The sequence below is a fragment of the Sapajus apella genome, unplaced genomic scaffold (genome assembly GCF_009761245.1).
Source record: "Sapajus apella isolate SASKATOON/1434 unplaced genomic scaffold, GSC_monkey_1.0 scaffold20, whole genome shotgun sequence".
Classification (NCBI taxonomy): Eukaryota; Metazoa; Chordata; class Mammalia; order Primates; family Cebidae; genus Sapajus; species Sapajus apella.
In genome coordinates this window covers 13,812,086-13,833,915 of record NW_022436960.1, presented here as the reverse complement: position 1 = coordinate 13,833,915, position 21,830 = coordinate 13,812,086, and the positions used below count along the sequence as shown (strand labels likewise).

At 47.7% G+C, this 21,830-nt stretch overlaps 1 protein-coding gene across 6 annotated transcripts in view; it reads right to left on the bottom strand.

The window, feature by feature from the left end:
• FOXN3 (forkhead box N3) overlaps positions 1-21,830 on the bottom strand; it is a 478,152-nt gene that overhangs the window by 258,176 nt on the left and 198,146 nt on the right. For 5 of the 6 annotated variants that reach the window (XM_032287166.1, XM_032287171.1, XM_032287168.1 and 2 more), the window contains exon 3: positions 7,756-8,312. In XM_032287166.1, coding sequence (XP_032143057.1) covers positions 7,756-8,298 — 543 coding nt within the window. In that variant the 5' untranslated portion in view covers positions 8,299-8,312. Of the gene's footprint in view, positions 1-7,755; positions 8,313-11,978; positions 12,224-21,830 lie in introns of those variants that run through there. The other variant, XM_032287169.1, reaches the window with a different exon arrangement.

The following is a 21,830-nucleotide window of genomic DNA, read 5'->3' as shown; positions in this document are numbered from 1 at the left end:
CGTGTATACATATATATATATGTATTCAACTTCTGTTTCAAGTGAAAAAAAAAAGTCCATTGGAAAGGTAGGAACATTTCCTATAATATCTAATACCTTCCACCATCTCACCAAAGCTTAAGACATTAAGATGGCCAGGGCTCCATGAAAGAGTATGCATTAATCCAAGTGACTTGCTGCTTTTGTGGAAAAAAAAGGCAAAACCCATAACTTTCTTTTTTTCCCACCCATGGCAATGGAGTCCCACCATGGCTGGAGTGCAGTGGCGTGATCTTGGCTCACTACAACCTCCACCTCCCAGGTTCAAGTGATTCTCCTGCCTCAGCCTCTCAAGTAGCTGGGACTATCAGTGTGTGCTACCATGCTCAGCTAATTTTTGCATTTTTAGTAGAGACGGGGTTCCACTATGTTGGCCAGGCTGGTCTTGAACTCCTCACCTCGTAATCCACCTGCCTTGGCCTCTCAAAGTGCTGGGATTACAGGCATGAGCCACCGTGCCCAGGCTAAGCTCATAACTTTCAAATAGGAGGTCAGTGTGCCAACTTCTTATATTATTTACTGCAGAGAATTATCAATAAAAAATGATTTCAAAGGAAAATCCCAGCCCAGCAGGGAAGGTTCTTCTTATCATCCTTTCTTGCTGGCTGGATATATAGGCAGTACAACAATGAAGTATCTGGTAGACCTATCCAGGTGCCACAAAGGCCTACCAAACAGAATGCAACATTTTCCCAATAGGGAGCAGGGGAAGATACTGGACAGATATATTGATAGGGCTCTTGCCAGAGCAACACAACAGAAATGTGCCCCCAACTAAGACACCTAATGGCTGGGAGGAAGGCATGTACAGTCTGGAAGGAACAGACTGGCAGGATGGGTCAGGGAACCTTGTCAAGGACAGTGTTTGCAATTTCTTGGGATCACAGAGGATGCTGGTATGATAGCCTTCCTGTTCCAGGGCCTGTGACAAAGCAGTATGTTTATTTCCGGCCCCTCAGCGACCTGGTAAACTCTGACCCTTCTGAGGTGACACAGTCTATGGCACAGACAGCAGAAAGCAGCCCGCCTGGCAGTGGGTGCCAGTGAGGAAGAGCCCATCTTCAGGCAGAGCAGTTTCCGATGCTGGGCAAGGCAGCCCCAGTTAGAAGATGAAGAGGATTGTCACTTTACCCAGAAACCACAGAGGAATCTCACACACGTTACAAAGTTACACGTTCTACCCACCCAACATTACCCTAATTCTTAGGAATTCAGACATCAGAACCAGACCACACTGTCTTCCAATGAGCATTATTTATCCAAAAAAAATATAAGTCATCTCCTCCTCCTAAAAGGACCATCAATGAGACAGGTAGGTTGACTGGTGTCACGGGAAGGGGAAATGCTCTTGATTCTGTGTTCACAACACCAAGATGAGGAAGCTAGAAGCAACTCCTTATGTGGGGTGCTGTCACATAGAGATCCAACCTCAGTTTCTTTTGTTTTTCTTTTTGTTTTTCTTTTTGGGACACATTCTCACTCTGTCGTCCAGGCTGGAGTGTAGTGGCGTGACCTCAGCTCACGGCAACCTCTGCCTCCTAAGTTCAAGCGATTCTCCTGCCTCAGCCTCCCAAGCAGCTGAGGCAGGGGCCCAGGACGGAGCCTGGAAACCGGAAGCTGAGCAGGCCGTTGTGTCCTCTGTGCAGATGCAAGAACTTTACGTGTGCCGACAATTTAGCCCATCTCAACAGTACAAAAATATTCTCTATATTTGTCTTTCTCTATCCTGTACCCTCACAGTTAATTCTAGGTTTATTTGGGTCTTTTCAATCCCTTAAAACCCATATTCATAGGATATTTAAAGGAAGCACAGAGAGATCATCTACGATGTCTGCTATCCTGAGAAGGCATAGGCAGACCCCAGGGTAAGCACATGCCCTTCACAATTGGCGGGAGTTGGGCCAAGCGTGGTGGCTCACACTTGGGAGGACTGCTTGAGGACAGGAGTTCGAGACCAGCCTGGGCAACATGGCGAACTAAAAAACATATTATTTTTGGAGGTAGGATCTAGCTCTGTCACCAAGCAATCTTCCCAATTCAGCCTTCCTGAGTAGCTGGGACTACAGATGCGTGCCACAACACCCAGCTAATTTTCTATCTTCTGTAGAGATGCAGTTTCATCATGTTGCCTAGGCTGGTCTCAAACTCCTGGGCTCAAGTGATTTGCCTGCCTCAATCTCCCAAAGTGCTACAGGTATAAGCCACAGTACTCAGCCCTAAAAAAAAAAAAAGAAATCTTAAAATTAGCTGGATGTAGTAGCATGTACCTGTATCCCCAGCTACTTGGATCACTTGAGCCCAGGAGTTCATCCAGCCTGTGTGACAGAGAAAGACGCTGTCTCAAAAATAAATTAAATAAATAATTTTAAAAAAAAGAATTGTAAGGAATTAGGATGAACTCATGGTCTTCACTTGTTTACTAGCTGTGCAGCCTCTAGCAAGTTACTTAACCACTCAGAGCTTAACTCCTCATCTATTTTAAGAAGGAAAATAATAGCGCCTACTTCATAGGGTTTAGTAAGGAAGAAATCAGATACTGCATATGGAAAGCACAAAGCAAGCATGCTTATATTTATAAGCTAAATCTGTGTTTAAAGCACTCAGCTCTGGATATAATAAACATACTTTTGTACAGTGTTTCCTTTATAAACCCTTTGATGACAATGTTTTTTGTTCAAGTAGCAAGAGGAAAGGTTACAAAAAAAAAAGGCACAGAAATAGAAATACACACATACTCTATAATCCAGTCTAGAAAAAAATAACTGCATTCTACTTCTCATTTACAAATACTCAGAGAGGTTAGTACACACCAATCTTATATTCCTAAGTAAGACCTGTATTTGGGGAGTGTAAAACTTAATCCCAGGCATTAAAACTCTACCTTAATTGATTTAGGCACAGATCATCAATAGACAAAACAGAAAAACAAACAAACAAAAAAAAACCCGAGGAACTTTATAGAGTAGGGAACAGTGACCTCACATGAACCCATGGCCGAATCTCAGCTTCCCCAAGAGGGGGATGACCAGGAAGGACACAGGACCATCCGGAATGTGACCCAGACATAAGTACTTCCTTCCATTTGACAGGAAACAGAAGGGGAGAGAGAAGCAAGTTACATGAAATCACAAGGAAATAAACAGAATGCAAGTAGTCTGTAGCATAAGCCACGGGTGTCTTTTAACAAGGAAGGGAATGAAAAAGGGAAGGGGACATAGGAGTGCTGCAGACGGACACAGACAGGAAACATCACAAAAGGCACTGCATGAACCACATTTGGACCCTAATTCAAATATTTTGTAAACAGGGATATGTGAATATGGACCTGGTATTAGGCAACACCAAATAATTGTTCATTTTGTTAGGCGAGACATTAGCATGGTTGTTACGTAAGAAATCATCAATAACTCTTACCTATACCGAAATGTTTGAATTGTAAATGTCTGCTTCAAAATACTTCAGTAGGGCTGGATGCAGTGACTCATACCTATAATCCACAGCACTTTGGGAGGCTGAGGGGGGAGGGCTGCTTGAGGCAAGGAGTTTGAGACCAGCCTGGGCAACATGACAAAACCCCATTTCTACGAAAAATACAAAAATAAAGTTTAGCCAGGCATGGTGGTGTGCGCCTGTAGACCCACCTTCAGAGTCTGAGGCGGGAGGATCGCTTAATCCTGGGAGTCTAAGGCTGAAGTGAGCCATGATTATGCCACTGCACTCCAGCCTGGTCAAAAGAATGAAACTCTGTCTCAAAACCAAAAACGAAAAAAACAACTTCAGAAACAGCAACAACAAAAAAGAATAAATAAAATAAGTGGGACCTACCCTTGTCAACTACTGAATTGGCTCACTGCAACCTCCACCTCCTGGGCTCAAGCCATCCTCCCATCTCAGCCTCCCGAGTAGCTGGGACTATAGGTGCATGCCACCATCCTCAGCCAATTTTTTTGTATTTTCTGTAGAGACAGGATTTCGCCATGTTGCCCAGGCTGGTCTCAAACTCCTGAGCTCAAGTGATCCTCCCGCCTTGGCCTCTCTAAGTGCTGGGTTTACAGGTGTGAGTCACGGTGCCCGGCTGAGAATTGTTTTTGAAGTGCCACAGGGGATTCTGATGTAATCTTGTATGTTCCGTCCCCAACAACCCAGTCAAACTGTTGTCCAGCAGGGCATGTGTTCCAAGCCCTCAGGGACAAGGATCACCCAGGATTCCACACTGTCACTGCCACATCAGGCCTAACTGTATTCTTCACTTTCAGAAGAAAATTTAAAGTGGGATAGCTAATTCATTACATACAGCTTGCAAGGCTTCAATTTTCCCATTCAGTTTAAGGTGTTTCTCACCAAAATTCAGGTGCATTTAGTCACTGTGTTGAAGCCAACTTCAGCATGGGAGCTCCCGCCAAATAAAATCTCCTGGGAAAAAACAAGTTTACCCATAGAGCTAAAGGAGCTTTCGCTGGGCAGAGTATCAGGGAGAATGCCATAGTAGCAAACCCCAAGTGACGGGGCCAGGTCAATGCCCTGGAAGGACATTGTACCTGGGCACACCTGGGCGGCTGTGTCTCTCACAGCAGCAGCAGCTGGCCTGGGGGAACCCAAGAAAGAGGAGAAAAGTGGAAAAACTCACACTCCTTGCTTTGTTCTCACAGAATGGCAAATGCTGGGAACAAATTCCCAACCACAAAACTGACTGGCATTTGATCAGAAACATGTCAATACAGGTCAGGATCGCTGGGAAGCCAGAACTAAATGTTTCATAACATTAACAATCTCAAGTCTTTAAAATCATTCTCTTTTAACAGGTGATATCCACATTTATTTGGATTGACAACCTTCACCCCTGGAACACATGACTCCCAGAATCCAGTGGTGGGGGGTCGCATGGAGGGGAGAACAGCTCCTCCCAGTGCATCCAACACCCACTTGTCACTCCCAAGGCTGACTGATGAAGACTCCTCCCAAGTCTTGCTGCACGCTTTGGCGTTGGTCTTTTCTAACATTTCGGAGTAAGCATTTGCTAAATTACTTTTATGTGGACCAGCATTATGTCAGACACCAACACTCAGGCATGCGGGAACTTGCACACTCGTTTCACACCAAACTAAACGCCCTGTTTGTTGCTTCATCACTGCTACGTGGCTTTGGCAGACCTGAGCAGTTCTCTGTCTGGAATTGCTTTCGAAGACTTTCCCTTTCTTGTCATAAAGATCTACCTATATAGAAGCTTTAAATACCACAGACTTGGTTCTTTACAGAGGAGCAGTGAATGTCCTTTAAGCTCAAAGAATAATCTTAAAGCACTCAACAAAGCCAACTCCAGAGGTGGCTCTCCGAATGCCCAACCTGAGATACGGAGGGAAGGAGAAGCGCTTCGTGGTCATGGAAATTCCTCTCCCTGATTAAAGAGACACACTTTGATGGTTACAGCTACACAAAAATAAGGACCTAGGGAGGAGGGGCCCAGTAACTTATAAATATTCACATCTGCACGCTCGACCCAGGCATCATCTGCACCAGTGATCAAAGTAAATCTCTCGTTAGTGACCACATCTTTCCTCCCAGGCAACACCCCTCCCCAAACCCTGCGTCCCCACCCCCCATCTCAAACAGAAACTTTGAGTGAAGAGCATTTGCACGCAAACACGTCCAATTTGAGCAAGGAGAAATACGGCTGGGCCACTTCCTGATTCATACTCTCCCATGCCAAAGACAAGGAGAATATTCTCAGGCTCAAGATTCTACTTGAAACAGTGACAAGCTGCCACAGAGAAAGAAATTAAACGCCCAGCCCCGCACAGCCACTGACCCCACACAGTGGTGGTCCTGCACCCAAACCTGAACTGCAAAAAGAGGGAGACCCAGAGACCCAGCTGCACACAGCAGCATTAGTCATACAACACACAAAGTGGGAAAACACAGTCACATGAACACTTAGCAGAGGGAACGTTTTCTGGCAGTTTATCTTAACTGTAGCCGTATCACTTTTCAGGACTCAAAGTCAGAGCATAATTTTGTTTTCCACTTCTTAACAGTTGCCCAATTTCTACTGAACCTATTATATTCCTTAAAAATAGGCCAGGCATGGTGGCTCGTGCCTGTAATCCCAGCACTTTGGGAGGCCAAGGTGGGTGACTCACTTGAGCCTTGAAGTTTGAGACCAGCCTGGGCAACATGGTGAGACACCATCGCTACAAAAAGTATAAACATTAGCTGGGTGTGGTGGCACACACCTGTGGTCCCAGCTCCTTTGGAGGCTGAGGTGGGAGATCACTTGAGCCCAGGAGGTCAAGGCTGCAGTGGGCTGTGATCACACCACTGCACTTTAGCCTGGGTGACAGAGCGAGACACTGGTCTCAAAAGAAAGAAAGGAAAAGAGGCCGGGAGCGGAGGCTCATGCCTGTAATTCCAGCACTTCGGGAGGCCAAGGCGGGCAGATCACGAGGTCAAGAGATTGAGACCATCCTGGCCAACATGGTGAAACCCAGTCTCTACTAAAATAAAAAAAAATTAGCTGGGCGTGGTCCCAGCTACTTGGGAGGCTGAGGCAGGAGAATTGCTTGAACCCAGGAGGTGGAGGTTGCAGTGAGCCACTGCACTCCAGCCTGGCGCCTGGTGACAAAGCAAGACTCTGTCTCAAAAAAAAAAAAAAAGAAAAAGAAAAGGAAAGGAAAGGAAAGGAAAGGGAGAAAAAGAAAGGAAGGAAGAAAGAAAGGAAATTATTAAAATTCACTGACTATATATAAATTTCACTGACCATAAAGTGCAAACTAAGGCTTTAAAGCAGGGTTCCCAACTGGGGGCCGTGTACCAGTCAGTGGCCTGTCAGGAACTGGGCCACACAGCAGAAGGTGAGCATCGCCTCCTGTCACATCAGCGGCAGCATTAGATTCCCACAGGAGCACGAACCCTACTGTGAACTGTGCACGGGATGGATCTAGGTTGCATGTTTCTTATGAGAATCTCATGCCTGATGATCTGAAGTGGAACGGTTTCATACCAAAACCATCCCTCCTGGCCCTTCACAAAATGGGACCCTAGTGCCAAAAACACTGGGCACTTCTGCTTTAAAGTCGATATTCAACCTTTTTAAAGTCAGTCTCTAATAGGACCCTTACTCTGAGCCAGGAGTTTCAAAGTTGTCACTTATACAGACACCAGATTTCATGACAGTCACCCGGGCAACTGATGTCTGTTTGGTCTTAGAGTATAAGCAGGCTCAGGTCTCTTCCCAATGTTCATCACTGTCCACTTATTCCAGAATACTGGAGAAATTTCCCTTCTCCTAGTTCATATTCAGGGAAAAAAAGAAACACCATTTTTTTCTAGCCTGTGGTGGAAATTTTTCTCAAATATATATATACACATACTTCATGATTAATGGCTGCCCTTGGAATACCGACCTTTGTTAAGACTCTAAAACCAAAGTGACCCATCCACATTGAGGGACGATAACTGACAACCAATCAATTCTGCAAACCACCATTTTATCGTTATGGAAACCCTATCAGTGGGAAATCCTCAAACAGTACAAACACCAATAAACAGTACATAACTCATAGGCTTAGGGAAGGGATGTTCTTCAAAATCATCTAAATGAATTAAACAGAATAAAACCTACTTACAACTGCTACTGCAATGTAGTGAACAAAAATTCGTTTTTAACAGAGAAAAAATTTTTTTTAAATAAACCCTTGGATCCTAGACACAGAGGCTTACCTGACTCCTCTCCTTGTCCACTTTCTTAAAACACTTATTCAATGACAAATTGTGTCTCACTGAGTTTTTCCACCCAGTAGGTGCATTTGCAAAATACGGAAAATGTTCCAAGATCCAGTTGTAGATATCCTTCACTGGCAGGCGCTTGGTTGGAGAGTCCTCGATGGCCATAAATATGAGGCAGCTGAAGGAGTAGGGGGGTTTGCAGTTAGGGTTCTGCCTGGCATCGTAGGGCATGTCAGAGTGGGCGGGGGACGGGGGGGTGTCGTCGTCCAGGTCCTGGACGGGGCTGACACTCCTGAGGACCGACTCCCCGAAGCTCTTCAACAAGTTCTTGCTCTCATGCAGCCAGTTCAGGTTGGTCAGCTCTTCATCTTCCATGGCCCCCTCTTCTAATCGGATGTCAGGCAGAGAAAAGTCGAGGTCATCGTCTTCTTGAAGGGCCTTGGAGAAACCGCTGCCCCGGTAACACTGACTCAGTCCACTGGAGACACTAATTCCTGAGCTTTCTGGCTTCTTACTGGGAGGCATGACTGGACCCATTTATGTGAAGGCTCCTAGTAAAGACATCACAAAGAAATGATGAGCTGGCGAAGCCCAAAACAGAGAGGCAGACCGTGCCCCTCTGATGCTGTCGCCACCCCCTGCCGCCTCTACAAAACCCCCGCTACACAGGAACACTACCTTGTGACTTCCACACTGAGCAACACAACCCCACAATGCCTCCAAGAGAGATACGCTGATGAGAAAAACCAGCCCACCATTCACCTGGCAAGATGGCCTGATGCCCCTTAAATAAGACAAGACTGATAACACGGCCAGGCACAGTGGCTCACGCCTGTAATCCCAGCACTTTGGGAGGCCGAAGCAGGAGACTGAGACAGGAGACCACTTTTAAGCTACATTAAATTTCATTGCAATTTTTTTTTCTTCCAGAACAGAAGAAAAGCAAGTAACTTCAGGCACCACACCAACATATGGGAACATAAGACAGGCCATTAACTGAAACTAGAACTGGTGAAAAAAGTCAGGAGAGCAACTGCCAGTTTCAAGACAGGAAGACGAATTCAACAAAACATGCCACAGAATTCTATCCCTCCACCCCTACCCGCCACCATCCCCATTTTTATCAGTGACCTAGAACATGGAGTAAAATAACATCTGATGAGAAAAGAAAACGGGGAGGTGGTACATTTACAAATAGAATGACCCCTACAAACACAAAGCATGTTCAACCCTCCAGCACCCAATGTAACACAGAAAGAACAGTAGATAACCAAAAAGGTCTCCCACTCTCTGTAGCGCTAAAACAATATGCTCGGTTTAACAGTGTTAGGTTTTAATTCCTCCCACAAACAACCAGTAAGAAAATCAAGCACCTTCTTAGAAAACGAATGAACCGTCTAGGCATGATGGCTCATGCCTATAATCTCAGCACTTTGGGAGGCCAGAGGCGGAAGGATCACTTGAGTCCAGGACATTGAGACCAGGCTGAGCAACATGGCAAAACCCCATCTCTACTAAAAATACAAAAATTAGCTGGGTAGGGTGGCATGTGCCTGTGGTCCCAGCTACTTGGGAGGCTGGGTGACAGAACTGCTTGAACCCAGTTAAGTTGAGGCTGCAGTGAGCTGTGACTGCACCACTGCATTCCAGCCTGAGTGACAGAGTGAGACCCTGTCTCAAACTTTTTAAAAAGAAAGAAAGAAAATGAACATATTTAAAAGCAGAGACATAGGCCAGGAATGGTAGCTCACGCCTGTAATCCCACCACTTTGGGAGGCCGAGGCAGGAGGATCCCTTGAGCTCAGAAGTTCGAGACCAGCCTGGGCTACATGGTGAAACGCCATCTCTACCAAAAAAATACAAAAATTCACTGGGTGTGGTGGTGTGTGCCTGTAGTCCCAGCTACTTAGGAGGCTGAGGTGGGAGGATCACTTGAGCCCAGGAGGTTGACGCTCACTGCACTACAGCCCAGGCAACAGAGCAAGACCCTGTCTCAAAAAAATAAATAAAATAAAAAAGGTAAAGACATGACCTTTCTATGTCTCTTAAATGTCCATTAACACCACATCTAAAACAACTGCCACTTCAGCTGGGGAAGCTCTATTAGGGAATTCTAGAAGGCATAATCCTGGGCACTAACCAACCAGCCAAGGGTGCCTGTGAATTATGGCACCTTCCCTCTCCCAACAGGTAGAACCTGCTAGATGCAAGGACTAAGGGGGAGTTGCTGTGAGATGCCCAACTCTTAAAGAGAGAAAACGTCATGAGGCATCGTAGTACAGACCAGGCAGGATGCTCCAGATGCCTCGGGTTCACTCACAGCGAGTATTTCCATCTGTCAAATAAGGCGATTACTCTGACACATTTCAGAGAAAAAACAAGCTAGGATCTTTAGGCTTGAGGATACTACAGAGTCTGGTCCCCTCCTGCTTTTAACTTCTTTATGAATGAAATAAAGCATCACTTGTTTTTCTTCGAGTTTCCTCAGATCCCAACAGAAAATTTTCTGATGACCAAAATATGCACACAGTAGAGTATAAAAGAGAACTACCCAGCTACTAAAGTCAACTTTAGCTCCAAATGAAAGTTTTATGTCTCCTGAGCTTCCAAACAGGAAAATTATATCATGGCTGACAGTAAAGTAATTTAATTGCACTGTTGCTATGACAACATGCTGCTCTCTTTCTTTTTAATTTGCTTATTTGTCAGTAGCTTCCCAGAGGAACTAACACGCTATTCTCCATGTTTCCTTTTGTTTTAAGCAAACACTGCCAGCAATATGGTTTTAGAAGAAAAAAATGGCATTGTCAAGAAGAGAGGGTTATGGGAGTTCAGCACCCTTAGATCGAGCGTGTACGTTGTGCTGGGTCCCCGTGCCCTCCAACTGCTCACTGCATCCCTATAAATCCCGCATTTTATAGCAACAGTGTGAAGAGCTGCTGATCACTACAGTTTCATGTTAAAAAAAATAAAACCAGAAACAAAAAAAAAAACAGTTCCCAGAAACCACAGCTGAGGAGTTTTCCATTATTATACTCTAACTACAGAATTCGCCAAATCTTTTTTTCCTCCTGTTTTAGAGGGGGAAAAAAAAAATCTGGATCATGTGAGTTGCAGTTAAGCAAACATTTTTAATCTGCTGCCAACAAGGCTGCTCCACCAGATACGCAAATAGTTATTCACTGGTGACCTCCTTACAACTTTTCTCTACACACACACACTCTCCCTCTTTTGTTTTTTTTATGACTTGCTGTGTTTTGTTACCCTTTTTATTTTTTTAAAGGAGAAAATACGGCAGGAAAGCTTAGTTTCTCGCCTAGTAATCAGGTCTCCAAATAACTGACAAAGCCATTACTGGCCCAGCTCTGAACAGATGTTCTACGCGAACTTTTAAAAGTTAAGAAATCCTCGCAGAGCGGAGCAGTGCAGTCGCGAGTTTGGGGGGCCGGGTCACCCCCCCCGACTCCCGGCACGCGCGCGCGCGCGCGCGCACGCGCTTCACTCTCGTCTACTGTACTTGTCAAAAACATTTCAAGGGGACCTGCGGGAGCGGCGATTGGCTGCGCCCCGCGTCAATCAGCGGCGTTGCCGGGCAACGGGGGAAACTGCTCTTCTCCGCGTATACAGGGCAATTGGGAGCTCGCATACCTTCACTGCCGGTCAGATGTCATAAACCTTTTATTGGCCGCACCGCGGGGAGCCTCGAAAACAAATCAATAAAAGCCCGCCGTCCCCCAACTTATCCACGGCCCACGGAGGGTTTCCAAGAGGGCCGGGATGAGGGGGGTCGGGCTTCGGGGGTCTCCGGAGACGTTCGTTGCCTGTGCCAAGTCTGCACAGTTTGGGGGGGGTGAATCTTTGTTAGGAGCCTGTTTCTCATCTTGGGGTCTCCTCTTGATCGGCACCCCCTCCCCGGCCCGGAACGGCGGGGACCCCGTCCTTTGCAGACAATACCAACTCTGTTCCTTGCGGGAGTCTTTTCGGAAACCGAGGCACCGGGAAGCAGCACGCACGTCGAGGCAGGAAACTCTACCGACCCGGCAACTTCCCGGCTCGGGGGCTCCCGGGACCCCCACCCAGCCCTCCCCTCAGAACCTGCGGGGTCCCTCGTCTTCCAAGAGCCGCGAGGTAGTCTCCAGCACCGTCTCGGACGCGCCCTCCGCCGCGGGTCCCCCAGAGCCCACGCGGCAGCCGGCGGGAGCGGGGCGCAAACTCACCTGGCCGGAGCGGGGCGCGGGGGCGCGGGGGTGCCGCTGCCCTTCAGCGGGAGCCGACAAACTTTCGCGGGAGCCCGGCGGGCATCGCTCGGTGGCCCCGCTAAGGACGCGCGGGCGCGACGCGGCGAGCCCGGGGCGGCGGGCGGCGGGGGGCGGCCGCGGGCACGGGCGGCAGGGGCGCGGGGGTCGCGGCGCGGCATGGGACCTGCGGCGTCCGCCGGGCGCGCGGCGCGTCCTCCCGCCGGCCCCGCCGCTCTCCCCGCCCCGTCCCGCCTCCCGCTCGCCTCCGCCGCGGCGCGTCGGGCCGGGGCGCGCCGAGCGGCGAGAAATTGTTTCCACTGCAAACAAAAAAAGGCGACACATGACCAGGCAGGAGGAGGGGAAGCGCGGGGAGGGAGGAGGGCGGAGGGAGGGACGGAGCGAAGGGCGGAGGGAGCCGGAGAGAGGGAAAACGTGGGCCTGGCCGCCAGAGGCCTGGGGCGCGGGGCACGGACCCGCCGGGGCGGCCCCTGCCCGAGCCCCCCGCGCCCCCTGGGCGCAGCCAGGACCGAGCCGCGCGGCCTCGCCTCCTGGGCCCCGCGGGGCGGGGGTGACCGGCGCGGGTCCCGCGACCCGGGGCGGCCGCGACCGTGGGCGGCGGGGCAGGTGGGGCGGGCGGCGCGTGCCCTCTCCCCTCCCTGGGCTCCGGCCACACGGGCGGGCCGGCGCTGCGCTGCTGGCAACGTGTCGCGGGAACGCTCCTACCCCATCTGCATGCCTTACATGGCTCGAAAGTAAAAATAAAGAGAATTACGATGCGGGCGAGGCTTGTGGGGGTGAGAAGAGGAGATTCCACTTCTCCCCAGTGCTGCGTCCTGGTAGGACCCCCAGGGCCTTCAGAGTCCTCTCCCAGCGCCCACCTCGTGCCCCGGAGGTAGGCACCGCGGAGTCCCACCCAGGTGGCCGCGTGTCTCCCGAGGGAGGGTGGGTGGCCATTACAGGGCAAGAGGCACGTCCTAAAGGCCACGCCGGTGGGGCCTCTCCAGTGGGTTGTTCGGAACGCCCCGGCCGGCCTAGAGCGAAAACAGGTCTCATTTCCATCTCATTTGAGCTCTCAGGAACCAGACTGACAATTCGCAAGCCACCCAGCGAAATGGTGCAGCCACCACTCTAAGCCTCCAGGCAGCTCCAAAGAATAGCACCCACTGCTAAAGCCACACCAACCAGCCGCCTTGGGAGAGGATGAGAGGAAGAGTCCAACAGGACACCCTGGTGGTGACAAAAATAAAAATGTGACTGCACATCTCTCCCAGGTAGCCAAATTGGTTGTTTCCTCTACAGAGGAAAAGCCCAGGGCACCCTTCCTGCCACCCACCCCTGAGCCGGTGGACAGGACATTGTGAGCTATCTGAAAACTGCAGAAAAACCAGCCAGTGGACCTGGAGTGAAAGCTGTCTAGCATGCAGTACTTTTAAACCTAGCCAAAAGGAGGGGCGAAGGGAAACACCAGCTAGGCTTCTGAAAATTTTTTCTATCTCAAAAAATAAGCCCCTCTATCTGAGATTCATTCCCCCTACCAAAGGTTCAAGATGGCAGGTGGCAGGTCCTCAGCAAGGATGCGCCTTTCCAACTCACCAGAGACCTTACTACTTCCAAGTATTGTGGCGTCTTTCCATAAAGAGATAGGTGGGTGGTGGACGCCCAGGGATGGCCTGAGGTCATCCAGCCCCACCCCTTTGATTACTGAGCACTTGATGTGACCTACCCAAAGTCACTAAGCAAAAGGCACTGGATGGCAGAGACAAGTCAGATGATCTCTGAAGTTTCTCGCCAGGGATCCTCACTCCGGGTTAGAAGTGGTAACAAAGCCAGGATGAGACAATGTGTACCCTGCTCTCCTGAGGTCTGGCTAATGCAGGTCCCACCGTCCATCAGGCATCAGTTGAGGGTGCTTATTCTCCACCAGAGGAACCAAGGCCAGAGAACTTTGTCCATGCCCTTGCTGGCCTGGAGAGAACGAAATCGCCCCCTTACATCTTTCCCTTCCATCCCCAGCTGCCAACACCGCCCCCCGCCCCCCCATCCCCTAACTACACTCAAACAATAGCCAGAAATCTCTTTATATTAAGTAGAGGTGGCACCTTATTTTTCACCCGCCCCAGTCCCCTCCTGCTTTCTCAGAGTTCAAAAAGAGGGGATGTGCCCATGGAATATATCTTTTTTTTTTAAGAGACAGGGTCTTGCTGTGTTGCCCAGGCTGGAGTGCAGTGGTGATTCACAAGCGCAATCCCACTACTGATTGATCAGCATGGGAGTTTTGACCTGCTCCGTTTCCGACCTGGGCCGGGTCACCCCTCCTTAGGCAACCTGGTGGTCCCCTGTTCCCGGGAGGTCACCATATTGATGCGGAACTTAGTGCAGACACCCGATCAACATAGCGCACTACAGCCCAGAACTCCTGAGCTCAAGCAATCCTCCCACCTCAGCCTTCTGAGTAGCTGGGACTACAGGCATGCACCACCAAGCCTGGCTTTTTTTTTTTTTTTTTTTTAAGACAGAGTTTCACTCTGTCACCCAGGCTGGAGTACAGTGGAGCATTCTCAGCTCACTGCAACCTCCACGTCCGAGATTGAAGCACTTCTCCTGCCTCAGCCTCCCAAGTAGCTGGTATTACAGGTGTGCACCACCACACCTGGCTAATTTTTGTGTTTTTAGTAGAGACGGGGCTTCACCATGTTGGCCAGGCTGGTCTCGAACTTCTGACCTCAGGTGATCTGCCCACCTCGGCTTCCCAAAGTACTGGGATTACAGGTGTGAGCCACTGCGCCAGGCCAGAGTATATCATTCTTAAATCTCTTCGCCTCCAGTGTCTGAACCAGTCATCTCAGGTGAACAAAAATGAAAAGACATGGGCTTGGGCCAGAAGAAGCCATAAGTAGACGGTGGAGCAGATGAAATAGCCTACTTTAATTGTCTTGCCTCTCTTTCCCTCTGTGTGTTTTTGCTTCTTGCATTCTCAAACATTTTTCTTAATTTCTCTCTCCCATTACAGTTGCAGCAAGAGATGTGAGAAGGTGTCACCCTGAAGAGGAAGTGGTAGACCAGCCCTGCTTGATGTGGACAGCAGGGGACACATGTCTGCCTGTCTGTCTGAAATGCGGGATCCAGACCTTTACTGAAAGCCAAAGCAGGGCTTCTTGTGGTCTTTTCCACCTTCTAAATCCATAGAACCTCAGCTATGGGGCATGCTTCCTGACCTAGGGTTCAGGGACCAAATTCATTTAGGAACAACCCCATTCGCAATTCCCTCATGAACTTTCAGAAAGGACCCTTATGTCTTAGATCCTGAGAAGTCACAAGTAAACAAGCAGAATTGTCTAAACCATTATCTTATCTACACTTTTACAAACACATTTAACAGCAGAATCCTATATGTGCCCTAGAAATCGCTTTGAGAAACACTTATTTCCTTATTGGGGACTAATGGGACCATTCTGCAGCCCCATCTGGGCATGGGCTGGAGAGCACATTAAGTATCTGGGAGCTGGAAGACCTCAATTCTAGGCTTATACCCCCGTCAGCGTGGGACCTCAGTTCCTCCTCCAAGGAGAATGCTCCTCCCTTGATGTTTTGTACGTTTTTTTGCTAAATGTTTCCCTGGTCAAGGAGGTTAATTCCCCAGTCGGGCGCGGTGGCTCACACCTGTAATCCCAGCACTTTGGAAGGCCAAGGCAGGTGAATCACCTGAGGTCAGGAATTCAAGACCAGCCGACTAACATGGCGAAACCCCGTCTCTACTAAAAATACAAAAATTAGCTGGGCGTGGTCGTGCACACCTGTAATCCCAGCTACTCGGGAGGCTGAGGCAGGAGAATCGTTTGAACCCGGGAGGTGCAGGTTGCAGTGAGCCAAGATCGTGCCATTGCACTCCAGCCTGAGCGACAGAGACAGACTCCATGTCAAAAAATAAAAATAAAAAAAGAACATTAATCCCCCTACACACACACACAGTCACTGTCACTATTGCTTATTAGAGCAGCATGGCTATTTATGGACTAGTCAAGTACAAAACCCAATACACCCCATCCCCCTTGAGACAGTACAACTAAGTGAGCAGGTGCAGGCAGGAAGACCTGAGAGACTGTCCAAAATGGTAAGAGTCCCAGGCAGGCCTGGAAAGACAGTCTCCTGGGGAGGGATCCTGCAAAGAGACTCCAATACCAAGGATACGTGAGAGGAAATACTGGGAGCTGGGCAGGCACACACTGCCTGGCTTCAGGGAACCCTATGACTTTCCTGCTTCCTTCTATAGCTCTGCTCCACTCCCTGCCCTGCAGGTTGGCTTCCTCTGCTCAATGATGGCCACACAGGGCTGCCAGCGCAAAGCCCTGAGGCCTTCGGACTTTGGACTTTTACCACCCACCACCTTCAGACTGCCTCAAATCTTCCATGACATAGTTCAACTTCTCAGGAAAATAATGTGATTGGTCTAGACTGAGTCACATGACTCCCCTCCATGCCCCCCCAATACCTCCCCTCTCTGGCTAACAGCTGAGACAAGGGACATGGTGTAACATCTGGGGAAGGGAGGGGAGATGACTTTGGAAGTGGGATATCTAATAAGGGTGAGTTGGTGTTTAACCTGTGGAAATGGGGAAGGGGTGTTCTTGACCTGAGCTGCTCACCCGGGGATGCCCATCAGAACCACCCAGAAGCCACACCTAACCAACTAGAGTCTTCTAGGATGGCACCTGGGTATGTGCATTTTGAGAAAGCACAAGGGATGATTCTGCTTACAAACTGCTCTTCCAGGAGAAATCGATGGCACAGTTTTATCAAATCTGACTTGATTATATTAGAAGAGGAACTCATTCACTGAACAAATATTTGCTGAGTGCCTACCAAGTACATGGCATTGTGTTAGGTGCCAGAGATAGGCAGTCTTTGTCCCTACAGAGCACACAGATTAGGGGCTAAGAGTGCAAGCATCATATCACCAAACTCCTTGAATACCAGGGGGAGCAGTTCATATGTGTTGAGGTCATAGAGCAAGGGTGGCTCATTGAATATTTTTGAGCTTAGAAGCTGTACTGTCAGAGATATGATTTTTTAAAAAAAAGATAAATGGGGATGGTGGATCCAAGATGAATTTCAGGAGAGGAAGGGAGAAACTGTTAGATCGAAGGCCCGCAGAACAATTCAGAAATCACTGCAGTAATTCATACAAAACAGAATGAAGACTAGTTTTTTTTAAGATGTGTTTTAAAAATTGGGAAAAAATGCTAAAATCGTGGTTTCCTCTGAATGTTAGAGTATGGGGTACTTTTTTGTGTGCTTCTTTCATACTTATCTATATTTTTCAAATAAACACCCATTATTTGAAACATACATACATACATACATACATACATTTATTTGACAGGGTCTGGCTGTATCATCCAGGCTGGAGTAGAGTGGTACAATCATAACTCACTGCAGCCTTGAACTCCTAGGTTCAAACGATCCTCCATCCTCAGCCGCCAAGTAGCCCGGACTACAGGTGCATGCCACCAGGCCAGGCTAATTTTTGTGTAGAGATGGGGTCTCACTATTTTGCCCAGGCTGATCTCAAACTCCTGGCCTCAAGCAATCTTCCTGCCTCAGCCTCGCAAAGTGCTGGGATTACAGGCATGAGCCACTGCACCTGGCCCATTCCAGGTGCAGTGGTTATAATGTCATAAGGAGTTTGGGGTCAGGGGGTGGAGTCTATTGGGGCAGTGATTCTCAAACTTGAGTATGTATCAGAATTACCCAAAGGGCTTGTTAAAACACAAACTGCAGGCCCCACCCCCAGAGTTTCTGATTGGGGAGGCGTGGGCTGGGCCCGAGGAGCTGCATCTCTCACAAGCTCCCAGCTCCTGCTGGTCTGTGGACCCACTTTGAGACCCAGTGAATCAGAAAAGAGTCAGTGAGACTGGAAAAAATGAATGTATGAGAGTCTTCAAAGGAAGAAACAAGAGGATTTGTCAAACGATTGAATATGAGAAGAGAGGGGGAGATTATGGTCAAAGATAACTCCTTAATCATGGGTTGACTAAGAGTCACTTTGAGATAAGATCTGAGAATGCTGTTTGTAAGAGTAAAAAAAAAAAAAAAAAAAACTCCTCACTTTCCCTCTGTGGAAAAGAGAGAGAGCCTTAACATATTGGTGAGTGTAAAGTCTTGGTCAAGCATCGTTGGAACTTTCTGGTCAACATCTCTTGGGATTTTCCTTTTGTGCCTTCTTGCTGTTTACTTGACAGATTCTGAAGGATGGAGCCTGGGAAAGGGCTTATTAGAATTTCTCCAGCAGGGAATGGAGCCAGGAGGCTTACTTGAAGAGAGAAGAGGGGTGTGTGGTGAGGGAAAGTGCAGCTGAACTGGTGGGGTGAAGTTCATCAGCTCAGGTGCCTTCGCCAAACCTCAGCTTATCAAGCTGTCTGCTGGAGGCAAAATGGAAATACAGAACCTGTCAACTCCTCTTGGAGCATAAACGCAAATGTAAGCCGATGATCTAGAATCCAGATTTACTCAACTCATTCCGTCAACAAATATTTATTAGGGATATAACTCCTCGATGTCCAGTACAGAGTGGAGGGGACTGGGAAGAAGGGAAGAAGTCAGGAGAAACTGAAGACATGGCACCTGCCCTCAAGGTTGGGAGTAGGTCTATAAGCATTTATAAAGCAATGAGAAATAAACAAACACACACACAGAGTCAAACAGCAAGACCAGCGGTAGCAAGGAGCAGTGGTTAGACACAGACCAGGTTCATGCTCTGACTTTACCACTTACTGGCAGGTTAACGTTAGTCACGGTTCTTAACTTCTTTCTCTAGTTTTCACTACTTAGGGCTGTTGTGAAGATTAAGTAAATTAATCTTTGTAAGGAACATAAAACAGGGCTCTGGCACTTAGTAAAAACTGTTATTGTTAAGCAAAGAAATCAAAAGAAAAATCTTGACCTATTAGACTGCATACCAATTTAGAATTGAATGCAAAATCAGGAGTCATAAATAAAATTTTAAAACAAATGAGGAAATATTGGCCATGCAGATGAAACGGTTAATATTTTTAATTTATAAATCTTACAACTCAGTGAGAAAAAAAAAATCACTCTAATTAGAAAAAGGGCAAATTCCTGTAATCCCAGCTACTTGGGAGGTTGAGACAGGAGAATCGCTTGAATGTGGAAGACGGAGGTTGCAGTGAGCGAAGATCATGCCACTGCATTCCAGCCTGGGCGATAGAGCGAGACTCCATCTCCAAAAAAAAAAAAAAAAGAAAAAGGGCAAATTTACCAAAACAGAAACAAAAATGAGACTCTCCCCATGAAAAGATGCTCAAACTCAGTAAAAATCAAAGAAATGCGAATTAAAGCAATTGTGATGTCTCATTTCATCTATCAGAATGGCAGGCTTGAAAGAACTAACCATCCAGGCCAGGCACGGTGGCTCATGCCCGTAATCCCAGCAATTTGGGAGGCCGAGGCAGGCGGATCACAAGGTCAGGTGATCAAGACCATCCTGCCTAACATGGCAAAACCCTGTCCCTACTAAAAATACAAAAAAATTAGCCAGGCATGGTGGCATGCTCCTGTAATCCCAGCTACTTGGAAGGCTGAAGCAGGAGAATCACTTGAATCCAGGAGGCGGAGGTTGCAGTGAGCTGAGATGGCGCCACTGCATTCCAGCCTAGGCGACAGAGCAAGACTCCATCTCAAAAAAAAAGAACTAACCATGCCAATGTTGGTGAAGGCACTGATGGGAAGTGGTGTAACTTTTCAAGAGGACAGCTGTAAAACGAATTAAAATTTAAGTGAACATAGACAGCCACTGATCCTAATTTCCAACTTGTGGGAATTTATCCTAGGGAGATCCTAGAATAAGAGAATTAACTTCCCCACCAGACTGCCTACTGGGAAGAGGCAGTAAACCCCAGGAAAGCAGGACTCCAGCCTATTAGATTCCGCAGTGCACACCTGGCATTTATGCCTAGTAGAAGACCCTCAATAAATAGGAATAAATTAACTGAAGTATGCAACAATGTATTTAGGAGGATTTTGCTGGGATGTTGTTTAAAGATCCCAAAAACTTGGAAATTGCCCAAATGAGAGGCGAGAGGCATATCATTACATTCTATGGGCCACAGTGGGGCCGTGCTCCCTTTGTTCCCTTTCATTTGCATTTTCCAGTAGTTTTAAGGGAGGCTTTCCTTTTTCTGAACCATTTTCACATTCTCAGAGACTGTACATGCGAAACAATTTGCAAACATTTCATAAAGTAAGAGTTTAGGGGAAAATGAGTATGTTGGCAAAGCGTTTAACAAAATTAAAGCATTTCGTGATCTTTTCCATCAGGAGGGACAAAACGATCCCCTTCTGAAAAGCCTGGTGCTCTGAGCAAACAGGAGAATTGCTAAGTACAACAAACATTATATCCTGTGTTATGAGGTCTATTGTCTGGCCGTGGGAAGTCTTTTGGTTTACAGGTTTTGAATATCAAACTTTCTCTACAAACTCTTATGTAGGCTCCAAGTTTCAAGAGTTCAAAATACTCTTGAATTAAGAATTTGTGGAGGGGGCCGGGCGCAGTGGCTCACGCCTGTAATCCCAGCACTTTGGGAGGCTGAGATGGGTAGATCATCAGGTCAGGAGTTCTAGACCAGCCTGGCCAACATGGTGAAATCCCGTCTTTAAAAAAAAAAAAAAAAGAATTTGTGGAGGGGAGGCAGGTGTGGTGGCTCACTCCTATAATCATAACAGTTTGGGAGGTCGAGGCAGGAGATTGCTTGAGCCCAGAAGTTCAAGACCAGCCTGGACAACATAAGGAGACCTGTGACTCTACAAAAAACAAAAATAAAAACAAAACAGAAAAATTAGCCAGGCATGGTGGCATGCACCTGTAGTCCCAGCTACTCAGGAGGCTGAGGTAGGAGGCTCACTTGAGCCCTAGAAGTTGAGGCTGCAGTGAGCCGTGATCACGCCACTAAATGTGGTTACAAATTGTTTTTATTTTTCAGATCTGATAGAAAATCCGTGCCTAGCTGAGTTACCCCATATGACCAGAGCTGTGAATGCTTCTCCTGCACCAAGGATATTCGTGACGCTTATCTAATACAAGAGGAAACCACTTCTCTGAATTCTTGAACTCATTTTATCCACAGCTGATTGTTGTTGTTATCTGTTTTGCTTCATTTTGTTTTTGAAACAGAGTCCGGCTCTGTTGCCCAGACTGGGGTGCAGTGGCTCGATCTCGGCTCACTGCAATCTCTGTCTTACCAGTTCAAGTGATTCTCCTGCCTCAGCCACATAAGTAGCTGGGATTATAGGCTTGTGCCACCATGCCTGGCTAATTTTTATTTATTTCTTTTTTTTAATAGAGACAGGGTTCACCATGTTGGCCAGGCTGGTCTCGAACTCCTGACCTCAGGTGATCCACCCATCTTGGCCTCCCAAAGTGCTGGGATTATAGGTGTGAGCCACCACACCCAGCCTACAGCTGATTATTTTTATTCATGGTAGTCACATTCTATAAAGTGCCACAAACACTGAATTAACAAATCCTGAATCATTGCTCCTAGGGGAAATATGGGATTAGGCTCCTGTAAGCCTCCACTCACAACACTTTCATCAACCAATCAAAACACCAGTTTATTGATATATTATCACATCATAATTTTATTGATATTTATTTTATCTGTGTTTCCATTTAAGAAGCTTTTTGAGGGCCGGGCGCGGTGGCTCAAGCCTGTAATCCCAGCACTTTGGGAGGCCGAGGCGGGTGGATCACGAGGTCAAGAGATCGAGCCCATCCTGGTCAACATGGTGAAACCCCGTCTCTACTAAAAATACAAA